This window comes from Bombus pascuorum, chromosome 4, assembly GCF_905332965.1.
Source record: "Bombus pascuorum chromosome 4, iyBomPasc1.1, whole genome shotgun sequence".
NCBI classification, from domain to species: domain Eukaryota; kingdom Metazoa; phylum Arthropoda; class Insecta; order Hymenoptera; family Apidae; genus Bombus; species Bombus pascuorum.
Window position 1 is genome coordinate 5,976,512 of NC_083491.1, and position 17,955 is coordinate 5,994,466.

At 39.8% G+C, this 17,955-nt stretch overlaps 2 protein-coding genes across 15 annotated transcripts in view; one reads left to right on the forward strand and one right to left on the reverse strand.

Moving 5' to 3' along the window:
• The window catches only part of LOC132905963 (5-hydroxytryptamine receptor 2B), a 37,025-nt gene extending 23,477 nt beyond the window's left edge, over window positions 1–13,548 (forward strand). For 7 of the 8 annotated variants that reach the window (XM_060957740.1, XM_060957739.1, XM_060957737.1 and 4 more), the window contains 5 exons: window positions 7,412–7,636; window positions 8,968–9,286; window positions 10,236–10,451; window positions 11,212–11,508; window positions 12,111–13,548. In XM_060957740.1, the coding sequence (XP_060813723.1) occupies window positions 7,412–7,636; window positions 8,968–9,286; window positions 10,236–10,451; window positions 11,212–11,508; window positions 12,111–12,351 (1,298 nt within the window). In that variant the 3' untranslated portion in view covers window positions 12,352–13,548. The remainder of the gene's footprint in view (window positions 1–7,411; window positions 7,637–8,967; window positions 9,287–10,235; window positions 10,452–11,211; window positions 11,509–12,110) is intronic. The other variant, XM_060957745.1, reaches the window with a different exon arrangement.
• The window catches only part of LOC132905968 (heterogeneous nuclear ribonucleoprotein K), a 92,916-nt gene continuing 88,450 nt past the window's right edge, over window positions 13,490–17,955 (reverse strand). For all 7 annotated transcript variants that reach the window (XM_060957765.1, XM_060957761.1, XM_060957764.1 and 4 more), the window contains one exon: window positions 13,490–16,636. In XM_060957765.1, the coding sequence (XP_060813748.1) occupies window positions 16,609–16,636 (28 nt within the window). In that variant the 3' untranslated portion in view covers window positions 13,490–16,608. The remainder of the gene's footprint in view (window positions 16,637–17,955) is intronic.

The window sequence follows — 17,955 nt, forward strand, 5'->3', positions numbered from 1 at the left end:
GAATTGTGTGTTATACAGCACACAGTCGAGTTAGTAGCAATTTTAAAAGGAGATATTCCAAACCGGGGTGCAGTTTCAAAAGTAGCACCCGACTGATTTGCCTGCCTTGTTTCTATCACTTTTCCAACTCTTTTCAACGACGTTCCGAAAAGTAGAAGATGGCTACGAAAAATTCCATTCTAAGCCGAGTCCGTTCCTAGCACGATTTAACTTCGTCCACGAAGTTTCTTTCGCGCGCGTTTGAAATTGTAATGCCACGTCCGTGATTCTGAAACAGCTTGGTCTATTTTGCCGTCGAACGACATCAAGATCACGTCCTGACCAATGCTGGAAACTTTGTCGGAAAATAGCGGAATTTTCATTTGTCCATTCCTTCGCTGGTTACGGTTCTGTCGACAGAATGAAATATTTCTAGCTGTGAAAACCAACAGCTTCCTTGTCATATGTTTTCGGCGTTAATGCAACCGGAAACGAGGTCGCGAATTAGTCGATGTATTTTCGACTTGGCGTGTTTCGTTCCCGGAAATTGCGTTCGTCATTCATCAAGAAGAACGAATTTTTCATTCACAGAACAACAAACATCCTGATGAAATTATTCCCTTTCGCGCGAGGAATGAAAAGGGACGAATTAAAGTGAAAGGTTCGTACTAGGCAGATATTATGCAACGCGACCGTAAAATCAACGGAAGCTAAAATTTACGTGTTATCATTAATGTAAGTATAATGTAACGTGTAATTAATTAGGTTGTTGGAAATTCACTTTTCACGATCTTTTTTTCAAAGGTATTTTCCAGGTACGTTCCAATCGTTAACAACTAGAGCTTAATTTTTATTAACGTGACAACTGCTGTTGACCGAAATTGCCACAGCTTAATACTGTATAATAAAATATTTTACGATATAATTTATCAATATTAGTATTTTGAATAATGGATCATAAGGATAGATATAGGTGGTTGTATAGCTAACAGAAATTAGGTTAAGCTATGATTATTTTGTTTTTGTTTATAAGTAGGTTTACGTGCACTGTTCTGATTTCTTACGTATATATATTTGTTCATGTGTAAGTGTTATAGTTATTGTTCTGATTTACTTTGTATGTGTAAATGAAAGTCTTCGTAAGAGCCGGAAGGAAGGCGGAAATAATTTTTTATTTTTGTTTATGTTATATTGTGCTTGTTTTTGTTTATAAGTAGGTTTACGTGCACTTTCCTAGTTTTTTATGTATATATCTTTCTTCATGTGTAAGTGTTTAGTTATTGTTCTGATTTACTTTGTATGTGTAACTAAAGGTCTTGGCAAGAGCCAAAAGGAAGGCGGAAATAAATTTTTGTTTTTGTTTATGTTATATTGTGCTTGTTTTTGTTTATAAGTAGGTTTACGTGCACTGTTCTGATTTCTTATGTATATATCTTTGTTCGTGTGTAAGTGTTATAGTTATTGTTCTGATCTACTTTATATGTGTAACTAAAATTCTTGGCAAGAGCCGGAAGAAAGGCGGAAATAAATTTTTGTTTTTGTTTATAAGTAGGTTTACGTGCACTGTTCTGATTTCTTACGTATATATCTTTGTTCGTGTGTAAGTGTTATAGTTATCGTTCTGATTTACTTTGTATGTGTAACTAAAAATCTTCGCAAGAACCGAAGGGAAGACGGAAATAAATAAATATATATATATATATATATAACAATAGTATTTTAAATGCCTAGAAGAATGCCATAAAAAAGGCGTATCTTCGCCCCTAAACCTATCTATGGCAAAATTTGAATTCTATAGTCAGAGATAATGAATATAAGTTAAAGATATTCTCTCGATCGATAGAAAAAATCCTTTGGTACGGTTCGGTCTATACTCGAGGGTGTTCTTGAAGAACCTCGAAGACCATCGAAACGAAAGATTGGAGCTGTTTTAGAACCGGTGATCGCTGACTCAGACGGAAGAGCAGAAACTGACGATAAGATAATTCTGAGGTCAGGATTGCATTGAAAATTCCAACCGCGTGTCGAAGGACAAAGTAGATAAATGTCGTCCGGTCGTACGAATGATAGGCCTGGACATGAATTAGGCTCACGGGTGATTTCAGATTACGATCAGGATTCCGACTAGTCCGAACGTTTATGAGGGAAGGTTGCTGTAGCTTTCTTTGCGAAAAAACTTTTACGTTTTCTTGCACGAAAAGGTTCTATGTTATCTCATTCGACGCGCAAGGTCCCTTATATTTTTATCTCGTTCATTTCGTCTCTTTCTAACCGTATGAATCAGGTTATCTTGTATTTTCGTATTAAATATTATCGTTTAATTTACATATACCCGTTCTGTGATATATCATTAAAATGCACTTTGTCAAACTAAGCGAGTGTCTGGATACTTTTAAACGGCAGTATATTTATGTAACATACGCTTTCTATTTTGTAACGCTAGCGTAGCAATAAAGATAACTGTTAATTGAAGGATTTACAAACGAATCTAGATAACAGCACATTGCCAGTTGAGTAGGAATTCGCTCGAGCTCGTGTTCCCGTCTGACTACGTTTGGACCAATTCTACTTACCGACGTATACCACACATATACTATCGTTTCTCTTTCTACTTTCAAACTGCCATTAACCATAATCATAAAAAGACCATACCGAGTTATGACGTAATTTTCCGTCGTAAATTCTTTCAAGTAATCGCTTCCAAATAGATTTACCATCCCCTACGTTTTCTCGCAATAGGCTTTTCGTACAACGAATTCCCCAAAAACAAGCTTTTACGATCGTAACATCTGGATCTTCGCAGAACCGTATCAGGAGATTCAGAAACTGAAATCTGTTCCCCTATAAAGCAGCGATCATCGTTGTCGTCTTATAAATAATGCATGCGATCCTTGGTACGTACAAAGGATCGTTCTGACAAATAAACGAAATTCTCGATGCTTTCTAGGCGTGAGAAATGACGAGCTGAGCGAGACAAGAAAGGCAAATATGTCAGCGAGAGCTCCGTCTTTGATTCTTTATCCGCCTCGGTGTTTCGGGTTAAGTTACACGTACATCGAACGAGAAAATATGGAACTACACACTCTCGATCTTACGTTTCCGGACGTACAAACGCTTTGGATCGAAGAGTTTGTCCCGATGCAACGAAATTTTATTTTCCCTTTGACTGCGAATTCGATAATCGGTATCATGTTAGTGGAGCACGCCTCTCGCCTGCCCTCTGTTTCGAGACCCAACGAATGCTAAATTTTATCGCGTATTTCATTTTACCGTTACAATTTTATTAATAAATCAGTAAAAAATGTATCGTCCGTTACTTTGATCGAATAAATATCATTCCGATTATTATAAATAAGGGCTCGTTGTTTGACATTCGTCGCTGTGCATTTTTTTATCAAATATTAGTATTTGAAAATTTTCCCAACATTTTCCATATAGAATGAAATATCCGAGAAGCTCCGTCGGCTAAATCCGTTCTATGTATAATCCTCATAAACATAGACACCGACCGCGTTTCGAATTCACCGATAACCGCCCAATATCTTCGATATTTTTCGATATACAAGCTCGTGGAAGAAAACAGGATTTCCATCGAAAACATCTCCAAGATGTCTCGTTATCCATGCAAATGTATGGTCGTTTCTGGGCGATATTTTACGAGATATTTTCATACGCTGTTTCCTGTGATCCGTTTCATATTCGAGCACAACGAAACGAGTTCCACTAATTCGAAGCTTCTACGACTAATCAGCACGTTCTTTTAAAGCCATCTAAGAGTGGCTCGACGAAAGTTACCGGTTTGCTGTATTAATTAGAATCGATCAATTAGCTCGTTAACCTACTTTTTCGCTAGTCTAACGCGCCCGGCTTGAAATATTAATTTGAACTCGAGGGGCTCGAGAATGCGCTCCTTATTTCAATGTTTGGACCCTTCTCTCAGCTAATAATCTTTAGAAAAAAATATATTGTTCATTCGTGAATAATTTACTTCGTTCAAGATTCGCTGATGATCGTGTTAACGTTTCAAATCGATGAAAAATAATCGCAACGACGCAATGGATACGTCAAGATCCCGTCTGACTATAAACAGATTGTACTACTGCGTATCGCTCGCAAAGTCCCAACTTTGTGCAATATTCTGCAAAATGTTAGACCGTCAACGATAGATTCTATATTGTTGGACTATGGAGCTTGGTGGAAACTACAGAAAAACGTATAAAGAGAATTTTTGTATCTCCGAATAGTTGCGAACATCGTTCGTCTTGATTTGATAGAAAATTGCGTTAAGGTACAATATCGTTCGTTTTGATTTAATCAGTGCATTAAAATTACAGTATTACAGTAAAATGTCATATATATGCAGGACAGCACAGAGAAAATGCTATTCAAATTTTATATCTGGCTTGCACGTTCACCGAGTCTCGATGCCATTAAGAATTTCTGGGGAATTTTAGCGCATCCAATTTCCTTTCAGGGTAGTATCAATTTAAATGCTTAAGTATCCTATTGATTCCTACAAGTAAAATATTTTCATTTGATAGATGGCGAAAGACTGTGTACTGTGTTTCGATTTCCCGACTGTAAACGTATCGTAATACAGCGATATTGTCGGGATAAAAAGGCAAGGAATTGTCACGAGAAATAAATTTGAAAGCGTACCTAATGGAAAAACCGTTCTCGGAACTGTCGATACGTTTATCACACAAAACGTGTCATCGTTTCGGGAACACGATTACAATCGGGGTCAGAAAGGAAATAACAAAGGACGCGCAATTTCTACGTGAACGTCGTACCGAGCGAAGTGACGAAATTGCATTTCCGGCGCGGATATCGCGTCGACGCGAATATGCATACTGTCCTCGCCGCTGGAATTGTTTCTCCGCGACTCCGTCAACAAATATCTTCGAGGGTACGAGAATCTTTGCCCCTCGCTATCGTTTTTCCTCCTATATAGAACACATCCTATTTCCTTCGAGAACCAGCCTCGCGAGTATTCGCCAATCGAATGATTTAAAGCTTCGAAACTACTCGATCTAAATCAAACTTTTCCAAGTCGACAATATTTTGCCACACGTTTCGTAGACAGATAATATATCCTCCTCCGTTGTTTTATAGTTAAATAGTCGAATGAATAATTAATTCTAACTTAATAAATAACTGTCTATTCTTCGGGCTTCCTGTTACAAACCACATTTATGCAATCCTCTGAGTAAACTGGCGATTCGATCGAACACAAACTTACGTATTTGATACTCGAGAAACATCTTTACTCGAATAGTCGGAAGTTTTTCTCGCAGCGAGCCGCGACTCGCGCATAGCGAAAGATGAAACGTAAATAATAAAATCGTGTATTATGCATACCACGCAAAACTTCAAAGAGGCGAGAGTTTTTCAAAGAGCACAGAAAATCGTATAATGTGAAGCGATGTAAATGCGTAGAATATTCTGCTTTTTTTTTTTTTTTTTTTTTTCGATCAAGGTAACGATTCCTTGCGGAGGCTCGAGGCTAACCATTTGTCTGGAAGTTGCAATTAATCCTGCGGAAAATGTGCACGATCTTTGCTACTAATTCGTAGGCGTCGCGACGTCGATGGGTCTACCCCTAAAGAATTTCATTACGTACAAGTTTATGCGAGCAAGTGCAGCGTTTCGTCTCCACGCGTCACCCGTAACTTCGAATTAGGAAGTATCGCGATATAACGCGGGCAAACGTAATCGTAGCACTCGCTAAGTTTCTGCATTTTAAATGAAAGATTAGGGCAAAAGGCATCCTCCTCGCAAGCAAGTAATTAATCGAATTAAACGTTCGTCCAAAAGATTTCAGATATCCTCAACCTTGAGCTTGCAAGAGTAGGTCCTTTTTTCAGCATCTTTTTGTCGAAACCGAATTTCTTGACTTACTCTAAGAAAAGTTCGAGTTTTAGCCTCGCCTTTTTTAAACACAATAAAAAAGTGATATTTCATATAGTTTTAACCGCGATCGTTTTAGACCAAATATAGAAACAATCTGTGTATCATACGACTTTTAGAACCTAAAGTCTCCATCAGATTAATTCAAATAGCTCTTTTATCTACTGTATTATTATACTTACTTGGCACGAAATATTCTTTTAAATTTCTACTCTCGTTCTTATTAATACTAAAACCACCGAACCTGCTATAAAGTGGTTACAACGACTGATATCGAATCTCTTGTTTTTGCAATTTCTTTTTGACTGAGGCTTCTTAAGAAAAAAAAGCTGAAACGAACTCCGCAGAGGCTAGCCACGGAACTTTCGACCTTCATTTTCTAAACTAGTTATTAAAAAATTTGACCTCGGAAGCTTGAAGTTAAATAGCTCCGTCCTCGTGAAGAATTTACGATAACTCTTAAACTTAGAAGGTATTTGCTTAGAATCCACGTCAAAGCAGAATCATCGGCTTGATCGTGAATTTCCAAGGGAAATACTTCCTTCTTATTCCGTCGAATATAAAGCTGTTCGACAGAGACTCTCGGTATCGTAAAGTTAATTGTCTGTCATCGGAATCTGCTCGATTTTGACGTGAAACGCGCAATTCTGTTAATTTTAACTCGCAAGATGCACGTGAAAACGGACAACATCAAAGGACTTCAACGTTAACAGCCGGTTTACATTCGTGGCATTTTGTGTGCTTTTGAGTGTAACCTCCGAGTTTGCTCGTGTTTCAGAGAGGTCGGATGAACATGTGTACATCTTTAAAATGGCAAAAGGCGTCACGTACGAATACATATTTAGTTTAAGGTAAACCGATAATTAAACGCGTCGGGCTCGTGTCCGGAATGCGGACGGAAAGTTGCGTGAAAATCTCGAAAATTCGCTAAGTTAGCCATCAAAAGGAAACTTTGACAGCGCAGCGTTACGCCCAAGTTAAAAGAACCAGTGGCGTCGCGTTCATGTTGGACAAATTAAAGACGAACGAAATTGAATTCCTCTATATCTTTGACTACTGCCGCGTTTGTAGCTCGCGGAACGATCATTTGATAATAAGTGGAAATTCTTGTAGCAAAACCATTTTGAACGGTTTCGAGGAATTAAAATCGCGAGATACGATCGGTGGGAAACTCAAGGAGCTCGCAGTTCAGGGTAAAAGGTATATGGCGAATATACGGAAGAATAGATTAACTTGTACAGTTGGACGAGTTGAATTCGAAAGAACGTGTTCGCTCAAAGATGAACTAAGTCTCTAGATAACGCTAAATTATTCCAAGTATCCAGTTAATAATGGATTGCGTCCAGATAAGGACGCTTAGAAACGAATGTGTCAGACGGACAGGCAATTTCTGGAGAAACCGAAAGGCTGGCAGCTCGTGGAATCAAACGCATTCCGATATTCTCGACGCTAGTACGTCTCTTATCGGAACCGTAAAAATTTGTCGAAATTCTGCTCGAGTTATTTTTGTTGAATGTTGCAGGATACTGGCCATTTGGAGTTCTCTGGTGTAACGTGTATGTGACGTGCGACGTGCTAGCGTGTTCCGCCAGCATAATGCACATGTGCTTCATCTCGCTGGGCCGGTATCTGGGCATCCGTAACCCGTTGAGAACACGGCACACGTCCACCAAGCGGATGGTCGGCTTCAAGATCGCGGCCGTGTGGTTGCTCGCCATGTTGGTCTCTAGTTCCATCACAGTTTTAGGTAAAATAAATTCTACTAAACGTTGGAAATTAGCGATACCTACATTTTTACTTCTAAGCGAAAATACAGCAACTGTCACGGCCACTTGCAGCTTTGAAATCCTACAACGTGGTATTGAATTTTTGTTTAAAAAATCCTATTGATTTCAGCTAACTCTGACAACGAGCGCCGATAGCTGATGTAATTTTCTATTTCTCTAGCATAACATTGACGAGTGTAGGTTGTAGGTTGCAGCATCCGACTCGCAATTACGCGGTATGTGGCGAAAAAACAACGCACGATCGCGTTTCTTACGTGAGTCGATAGCGTGGAATCGTCGGAGTAATTCGGAGCGAACACTCGTTCGAAACAATAATCGAAAAATTCGCTATTCGAAAAAACCTCGTTCCGGAAGACGTAAACCGGATGAACCACTTGGAGAAATCGGTTTCCTTTAAACGTTTCGTCGAGTACCAGAGTAAATGGAAAAGTTTTACGCCAACTCTTCTTCTTGCCCCTTTATCCAACGAAGGCTGCTCGATATTCGAAACTATTCCAAATACTATGCAACCAGGACACGGATAGGTCGATAAACGACTACGGTTTTACCCAAACGATGCTGGTGTTTGATTTTTTTAGGAATCGTAAAATCGAAGGAAAGAAGATGAATCGCATCGCATCGCATCTATAAGCTTTCACCTGTCTCGTTAATTCCGAACCTTCTGCCATAATCTGCATTCTATATTCATTTATAAGCCATTGGAATGGCAATTTTGAATTTCACATTCCGCACAATGTATTTTTATGTCACGCAAATCTGTAAATTACAAATACACCGTGGGTATAAGTTTGTGGTTCAAGCGAAGGCAAGAAAATTCTCCATGGCTCGAACTAAGACGAAACCGAAAAATAACAAAATTCCGTCGGAGACTACATTTTCGAGGGAATCGAGTTTAAAAACTTGCCAAGTGTATGTAGGCGAATTTGCCTAATCTCCAACTAGAGAGAAAACTAAACGAGTAAACAACGGAGAGGGTAATGGTTTCTCTACGCGCGAAAATTAACCGTCAATGTAAAATAAAAATTTCTCGTTTAAAAACCTGTTTAAAAAGAAATAGGAACTGAAAATATTTAAGCAAAAATTAACCTGCTGTACAAACCCTCAAAGTTGATCTCCTCGAAAACAGACGGCAAAATTTTATTTCACCTTCTCGACTTTTTTTCTCCGTGCAGTTACCATTACGTATTATTCGGATCTATAAATCGTAAATTATAATAATATATACAAAAAGAAAAAAAAACAGCAATGAGGTAATTGCGAATGATCGTCCAAGTTGTTGGTGATTTTACAGGTATAATAAATCCCTCGAATATCATGCCTCGACCAGGGACGTGCGTGATTAACAACAGGGCGTTCTTCGTGTTCGGTTCTCTGATCGCCTTTTACATTCCCATGATCGTCATGGTAGCCACGTATATACTGACGGTGCAGCTGCTCAGACAAAAGGCTCGTTTCGTCGCGGAACATCCTGAACGGGATCAATTTCGAAGGTTGGGAGGCAGATATTTTTCGACGAAGGCTTCCTCGACTACTTCGACTACGGAAACCAGCACATCGTCGTCGTCGACGCGATACACGTGGAGAACTTCCGGCGGTGTCGGAAGCGAAAGGTAAATAACGATATATCGAGCGATTAAAAAAAAAAGAATTATTTTTCAGTCACGGAAGCGATCGCACGTTGCCTCTGAACACACGTCGTCGCCTTAATTCCATTTATCTTCATCCTTGAACTATGCGACAAACATCATCGGTGCATGAACAACCGAACGTCTGATGCTATGCCGTTAAGTGGGCGACAACTTTTAATCGTGCCAATTAACCTAATGCAACGTAGCCTTCGTTGTGGATGCCAACGGACGTAACTTAACTGTCCCGCAACTCCACTGGCGCATTAATGGAATTAAAAATCTTTTTCGTTAGTCGCCGCTTATTTCACTCGCGACTAGACGCTCCGCTAAATTGGAAGGGTTGGAAGAAAATTAGTGGATGCAGTTAGGGAAGCTAAAACGCGAACGAGAAAACTGCGGAATCTTAGTGAGAAAGATAAAAAGAATCGCAATTAACTAACGTAGAAATTGGATTTTTTGTGTTAGTCGGTTCTTTATCGTTTCTATTTATTTGTCCAATTATGGTTTGCCCAAATATATTTCTATCCAACGTTAAATAGGATACGAATCTTCCTTTCCAAATGTTTCAGGCACAACGTTACCTCACGATAGAACTGCTGATTAATAAATTATATTGGAATAAATTTACGTAATCGTCAGCGGGCTGCCGTATTTAACACCATAAAACCGTATCTTGCGCTAGCGATACTACGAATCTCCTTTTTGGACATCCCAATAGAAAAATTCGAGATGAAAAATTCGGCGTGCATCCTTTATTGGCGTAACGTACAACATCGTTACCGTGTCCCGTTCATTTTTCACAAGCGCAGCCTCCGTTGCAATTCGGTTGCGGTTCGTTGCAATTCACCATGGCCGGTAACTTGTTTTCGCGAAACGGTGATAGTTTAACTAAATTAAACGCGGGGTTTCTGTCCCGTTGTAAATATAACAGGTGCAAGGGCGCGAGACCGAGCAAATCCCAACCGCAGCTGAATTTCGCCCTGAACGGCGCCAGCAACCCGACCGGAAGTACGACCGGGACGAAACTGAGGTCGAAAGTGGATCAGGCTACACAAACGCCGGAGAACATAGCCCGCGAAACAAGGAACTTCACTCTGAGGGCCCTCAAGTTGCAGTTGAACGTCACGCCCAACACCCTAAATCTCAGGTGAATTTCTTTCTCCACTCGATCGTTGCGTCAAAAAATATCCCAGATATCGCGAAACGAGATATGGACGGGCAAAAATCTCGAGATTTTGCTTCTGCGTTTGAAAGGGCGCGTTCACTTTACCACTCGTTCGAATGAAATGCCTGGAAGACGATCTTCAGGAACCGACGTTTCAAAGATCTGCTCTTCTTCTATATATCTTTTCATTTATCTCGCGGCCAATACTACTTTTTAATTTCGTAAAATGTTCTTTGCGATACTCCTGAGCAGATGTTTCCGCCCTTACGACCGATGTATCGTCGATGTATCCAATACCGGCTGATAACGATAACGCGAATTTCTTCCCACAACAACGTGTAAATTAGACAGCCGCTGCACGACGCACACGGTGCGTCATCGATTTCGGATGAATTTAGTTTGCCAGCGAAAGTTTCTCAATTTGCCGCCGCTTCGTTTGCGTTCCTTTATGTCTGAAATAAAATCGACAAGATCGAAAGTAGAGTAGAACGAGGTGTAACCAATTGAATGTTTATCGCGATCCGTTGACAAAGTTTAATCGCGAAATTGACGCGGCGGATCGCACAGATTGTTCGTCCCTGAAAATCCTTGACGCAGGATTGCGCGTGAAACGAATCGCACCCGTGAGAGACACGAGAGCGTGGAAATCCATTTGCATGTACAAATGGTGGTCAATTCGAACTTCGACCGCTTCGTGAATTTCGAGTTCAACGAACATACATCGGAATCCTTGGGTTTCTAGGTTCCTCGCGGGACGAACGAAGAGAAGATCGTTGGCTGCGAACGCCGTGGCAACGGAACAAAAAGCCAGCAAAGTGTTGGGTCTGGTTTTCTTCACCTTCGTGCTGTGCTGGGCGCCATTCTTCCTTTTGAATATTTTTTTCGCGGCCTGTCCCGAGTGCTCGGTGCCGGTACACGTGGTCGACACGTGTCTGTGGCTCGGTTACGTGTCCTCCACCATCAATCCAGTGATCTACACGATATTCAATAGAACGTTCAGGGCTGCGTTCATCAGATTGCTGAAGTGCAAGTGTTCCAGGTGAGTGCAAAAGTATTTTACGACTATTTTAACCGATTGAAGTTGAGCGTTATTAACTCGAACGCTTAGGTAAAGAAGACTCTACAAAGGACAGGAACATTATTTTATCAAATTACGTATTCGTAATATCGTATCGTATTCCTCTCGCGATCTTAACAAATCGAGGTAGACGGTCTCCTTTCTCTGTGAAAATCGTGCTTTTCCTCTAGCATTTCCGAATAAATTTTCTATACTCAACAGCCGAAAACTTTACTTCGTCTCTTGAAACTTGATTTCTTCCGCTGTCTCTCCGTGTCGGTCTTCTAGAAGCTACTTCTACGTCAGGTGCAAAAAGAAAAGAGAAAGGAAGAAATAGAAAAAAAGAGTCGTCGTTGTTTCTTCGAAAAACTTCTTCTACGAGAAGCAAACAAATCTACGCGGAAATAACGACAAAGAACGCAAAAACGAGAAATATGGGAACGGGACATCGAGCCATTAAATCCCATAGCACGTTCCACCGTCCGATTGTAGGGAGAGAAGGCTCGAGGGACACTTTACTATCGTTCCACGACCTTTATTACTCTCGTTTAATGCATGTACCTGCAGGGAGAAACGTTTTCTAGGTCAGCAAGGCCGGCGAGATATCGTTCAGTGACGGAAGGTGGACGCAACGCGATGAGCCTGTGCACCCCGACCGCGCTTCCATTGGTCATTAGTCTTCAGGGTACGCCGTTGTTGACGCCGACACCGAATCCGACGGCCACACCGGCCTCAGGAAGCTCCTACGTGACGATGATGCATCGCACGCCAACGTCCCTTTACCGTGACAGTTTCCATCAGCATGAACACGATCAGAATTGTTGAGGAGAACCAAGTGTTCCAGGAAATGCGATCGATGCCACGTGGAACACTCGAACGCCTATGATTCTTTTATCGAGGGATTTCTTCTTGATCCGTGCGCTTCATAGAAGAATTTCGTCGGGTTTTGATCGAAAAATTTTGCCGCGATCCTATTTGTCGGATAAATTTCTTCGGTAAAACTATCGTCAACTTGAAACAATTTTCTAATTCGATACCTGCAGAAGGTACAACAGAGTATCGTAGAAAGAATAGCAAAATGTTTTGTCTTTAAACGAGAAGCAAGCAATAGCAAGATGAAATCAAAGGATAATACAAGAAAGAAATGCGAAAGATACCCGTCAACTTAAAAATAGTGGTATTCGTTTTGTTTGTTTGATCGTGATACAAGCGTTTGAGTGTTTTATTGTAGTCTCGAATAAAAGCGTAGTCTGGAAATGAAGGAAACGTTTAAATTGACGTCGACATGAAATGCTCGACGTTGACGTTGATACCTGCCGCACAATTTTCCCTCGTGTCTTTTCATGCTCAATCGTGGTAAAGAAGGCAAGCAGAGAATCGGGTAATCTTCAAGTACGAATAATACGTATATGTGAATGTGATAAAACATTTTATTATTATTTTGTTCGAACGATGCGAACAGATTGACCCAGGTGTTTCGTCGAGTTAAAAATTATCGTTAAATCGATACGTATGTTGTAGCGAAGTATGATTCTTTTAACGAATTACAAGTAAAACTGCATGGAATAAAGAAGAATAGCGGCGTATCGATTCCATTGTAATGGTAATGATCGTATGAATACTTTATTCACTGATCCTGCGCTATTTACTCTTCAATACACGCCGGTTAAAATACACTATCGTCTGTGATATCGATGGAAGGTTTCTTTACTCTGCTGTGCACGTAGAGACTTGTTCGTAGAAATGTTATTTAATTAACGAAATAATACCCACAGAGGCAAAGACGATTAAAAATAGCGTCCTCTTCGTCTGAAAATCTCGTCGATTTAATATTCACCGTCTTCGAAATCTTCCACTTAGTGAAACTTAAAACAGCTTCCACGGAAGAGTGAATGAAATTTTCATAGTTCTCAGGCAGGAAAGAAGTAACAGCATGAAACGGAGATGCAAAAAGTCATTCCTATTTTACTTTCATTTGTACTAACTTTTATTTGACAAATAAAAAGTATCCATTACAAATAATTGTAAACTGTATATCTTATATAATACACACATCGTGATACGAGCGAACCTATCTCACTTCTTCACATTTTCATCTTAATTGTGTACACGCATCACTCTCTCCCTCTCTGTCTCAACTTTGTTCAAGCCTTCATTGATCATAATTACAAACTTTTTTCCACCGTGTCTTCCCTTGGCATTCGCACACACAGGCACGCACGCTAAAACACACCAATTTCTCTCCCTCTCATGCATTTCGTGTGTGTATATGTATTTTTATGTATGTCTCTCTGTTTTGTTGCCTGTTTTCTCGTGTAATTCTTATTACGTAAGTCGGTCTCGGGGCAATGAAAAAATATCCTGCCTCCCTTCCAAAACTGCCGTCGACTCACTCGTCGAAGTTCGAAACATGTTAACGATAAGAATGGAAACTGCCATGTCACGTGGCAGAAAGTCCGAATGTTTCAAAGCAAAATGCACGAAATACTTGCATGAGATTCCAAGAAAACCGCAATTCAACCCCTAAAGCGGTAAATATCGATATCTTGGCGATACGATAGAAAAATAGATTGAATATAAATCGGAATCAACGGCAACAAATTCGCTGTTGGCAAACGGAAGAGAAGCCTGTAACTAGAACATTTCTCATTTTCCCCGACAACCATGAAAAAGACGGTACAATCGTGAGTCGAACGAAAATGCACGCGCTTCTCTGTTCGAGATCACGCGGACGTAAAAGATTTCCTTTTCGCGTTTTCTTTCTTATCTTCTTTTTGATCTTTCGCATAAACACGACGTTGTGGGAGTGAACCGTCAGAAAGAGGGTGTGGGGGTATCGGTATTTCTTCTTAGACGTAAGAGAAAAGGGCGGCTTCGTGGCGACCGTGGTAGGTCGTTTGCTCGAGATGCGTTAAAAAAAATGCCCTTCGTAGCGTCATCAAAACCCTTTCTCGGGGCAGTGATTCCGCTTTTTTCTTCTATTTCACTTTCGTCACGTGACTAAGTATACTATCAGGGAATGAAGGAGAGAGAGGGTAAAGGTGCTGAGAGTGTCTCTTCGAGGAAGGGAAAGAGGACGAGTTAGTTCCAGCTTGAGGGCGGCTTTTCGACTTCCTGTTCTTCTCTTGTTTTTTCTTTTTTTTTTTTTTATCTCTTCCTTTTCGTTTGCAATAAATCTGTCTTTAAAATTCGCATGCTTGTTCATGTTTCAACCTCTAAAAGAGAACATCCGTGTGTCCCGTCGCTGATACAACGTATAAAAGTCTCAAAGGAAACAAGATGAAATATCGTAGGGCTCGAAGATGTGTAAAAAGGGACGACATTGGGATTCGTGGTAATTTACAAGGAAATTTCGTTACTTTGTTTTCTGCAAGACTGTGCATTGGACGCGCTATACGGAGAGATCATCATGGTGTTCCCTTCTTGGAAGTACGAACCCGACATTCGATGTCTACTAAACCTTTTCGTTTAAACACAGGATCCACATACACAGAATAAAAGTTCTTCCTCGCTCCGTTTGCTCTTCGTCTTTTCACCGACGATCGTAAGATACAAAGCGATCTTATACGTCGCTAAGAGTGACGTATATGTGATATAATATACATATTATAATGTAATCGTCATTCTTATAGTTTAACGTTCTCAAAGTTGCTTCTTGTTTCCGTTTGAACGCGTTATCTATTACTTTCTATGACGCAGCATCGTCGGACTTCGTTGCAAGTTTTCTTTTGATTCAACATCTCGTATTATATAGCGATATTTCCCAATGGAGTTGCATCTCTAATAGTTTAGCTTATCACTCTCTATTATTAGAATTCTTACACGCTTAACAGTTATACCGCAGGAAAAAGATCACGAACATTCGTTACGCGCTCGATCTGTGAAATTGATGCAAAATTACTCTGCTTAATCTTACGATTTTACGATCTTACGATAGTTAATAATAATTAAGTATAATCGTAATGCAGCAGTAGACAGATGGCCGTATGACGATTGAGAAAAAGGACATGTTATCGTTAACGATTTCTTTTCTCTTATTTTCAATTTCTTTTTTTCTTTTTATGGTGTATTATATACAAAAAGTATCCACGTATTATAGTGTTTCTATCGACTTCGGTTTTCTCGCCGTTGTCCTTTTTCTTTTTTTTCCATTTAATTCGCTCGGCAACCTCTCCCTTCCTTCGATCTTACCGATATATTTTCTGAATGTACGATTTAAATTTTTACTTGTAAGATCTTTGATCTTTCGCTGTCAGAAACCACGATTCATCTTGCAAAATCGGTGATATTTTTTTAAAAGAAAAATGAGAAAAAAAACAAGAAAAGTTTCTCTTGTTTATACGAGGTTTCTGTAGTAAAACAGCGAAGAACAAAGGGTTCGGAGAACGTGTGCGCTTCGATAGTGACTTCTGCGGGTATTAAAATAAAAAAGAAAATAAAACGAGTGGGAAATAAAAGAAGAAAAAATGATCGTATCAAAGCTTGCCCAGAGTCGTGGAAAAAAACACACGGTATAAAATGATTGGAAAAAAATAACTAAAAAAAAAAAAAGAGAGAGAAAAAATGCGTAAGATCGAGAATGATCTCAGGCGTAGAAACAGTGCTGTTCTTTGGCCTTTTTTGCACGAGGAGGCTGTTCCTCGAACGCCAATTCCAAGATTCTAAACTCGTAAAAGTAGGCATACAAGCGTTTCTTACTTGTAAATCCGTGTAATCGAATGGAAAAGTCCACAAAATAGACTGTCTCTCCTTGCGTTTTGCTTTGATCGATTAGTATTTATTGAGAACATTTTTTTCTGACTTTACTTTCTCTTTTTCTTTTTCTTTTCTGATTTTATTTTCTCTTTTCTCTTCTTCCTGGTTTTTCCCTCTTTCTTTTCTCACAAATGCACAAGGAGAAACGCCAATAATATGTGATATTATTTTGTTTCTTTTTTTTTTTTTTTTTTTCTTTCGATGAAAAAAGGCTTCAAGAGTTCTCGTTTTTTTAATTAATCTTCACTTTTCACGCGAAGAAGTATCCCTAAAAAAATTATAAACGCATCTTTGGCTCCCCCCGAATGCTTCCTTTAACACCATGTTCTAATAATGGTCTGCATTCTCGTGCACGCTGAAACAAAAGATCACCAGAAATATCTCGTTAGAAACAAATAGCTAATAACGCCTGCGATTGATTGAATTAATGTAATAATGTTCATACATACGACGCAACTAATTTAAAATGGTTAGTCCATGATATGCATATATATGTATCATTCGCCTTATTTTAGTTACTAAATGAACGTAAAGTTTTCGGATTATCTCTCCTTATTACCTATTCCACAATGTCTTCCACTTTTCGTGCCGAAAGATGTACAAGCTTATAACAAAGGACGATCAAACACATTTATTTTTATTTACCATTCAAGCGATACATTCAACCTCGCTCATCTTATTTTCATCACAGTTAGATTGGATATCTCGTCGTTAAGTTTATTCAAAGATGAAACACTTAAGCTTAGAAAGAAATGTTACGATTAGATTACGGCAACGCGAGAATTCGTCGGCGCGCACGACGAAGGCCGCAGCGGGATTTGATGTTAGTTCCAGAAAAGCAGGAGATTCTTGGGAAGAGAAGCCGATGATCGCGAGCGCCTTTGTAGGATGATTAGTGATTTTTTGTTATATCGAAAGTAGAACAACAAAATCACTAGTCTTCCATGCAACAGCGCTCGATTTCCCCTTTGTTTAACTCGTTGAGCTTTAAGTGGTAGTAGCAGTAGGCAGACGTGTTCTCCAATTCTCCGTGTCACTGTCCACCTTCGATTTCCTTCACCTTCGCGACGATTACTTTTTCCCAGTTTTGCCCAGTTTTCTCACGTTTTTCTCCTCGTTTTGGTTAGTCGGGACGTTTGGTTAGTTCCTCGTGCGGGGTGAAGTGATACGATGCGATTAGAAGCGAGTTTAATTTCTTCCGTTTCGGTGGCGTTTGCTTGTCGGAAGGTGGCTCCTGGACGCACAATCGCTTCGCGGTAATAAGCCAAGTATGTTAATGCGTAGTCGCAACGTGAGCACGTGAAGAGGCTTGTTATCGTTCCGAAACCACTTTGCTTGTAGTTGCGCAATATCTGGCAGGAGTTTCGATCGCGATTTATGCACATGACCGAGCAAATTTTCTTCGTACCCCTTAACGAGCCTTTCCAATTTTTTTGATATTAAAGAAATATAAAGGTTATTTATATATATATATATTTTTTTTTTCAGTTCAACGCATGATTTACAATCTTTGACAACACTTTTTATTTGGAGCGAAGTGACGCGTTAAGGGGTTAGCAAAAGAGATTCGCGTTTCACTGTGGAAAAGTGGCGAAATCGATACTCATGATAGATATGGAACGCGTGTTTGCGCATTATAAGCTATCCATTGCGGCGAGATAGAGGCGTGTTTGT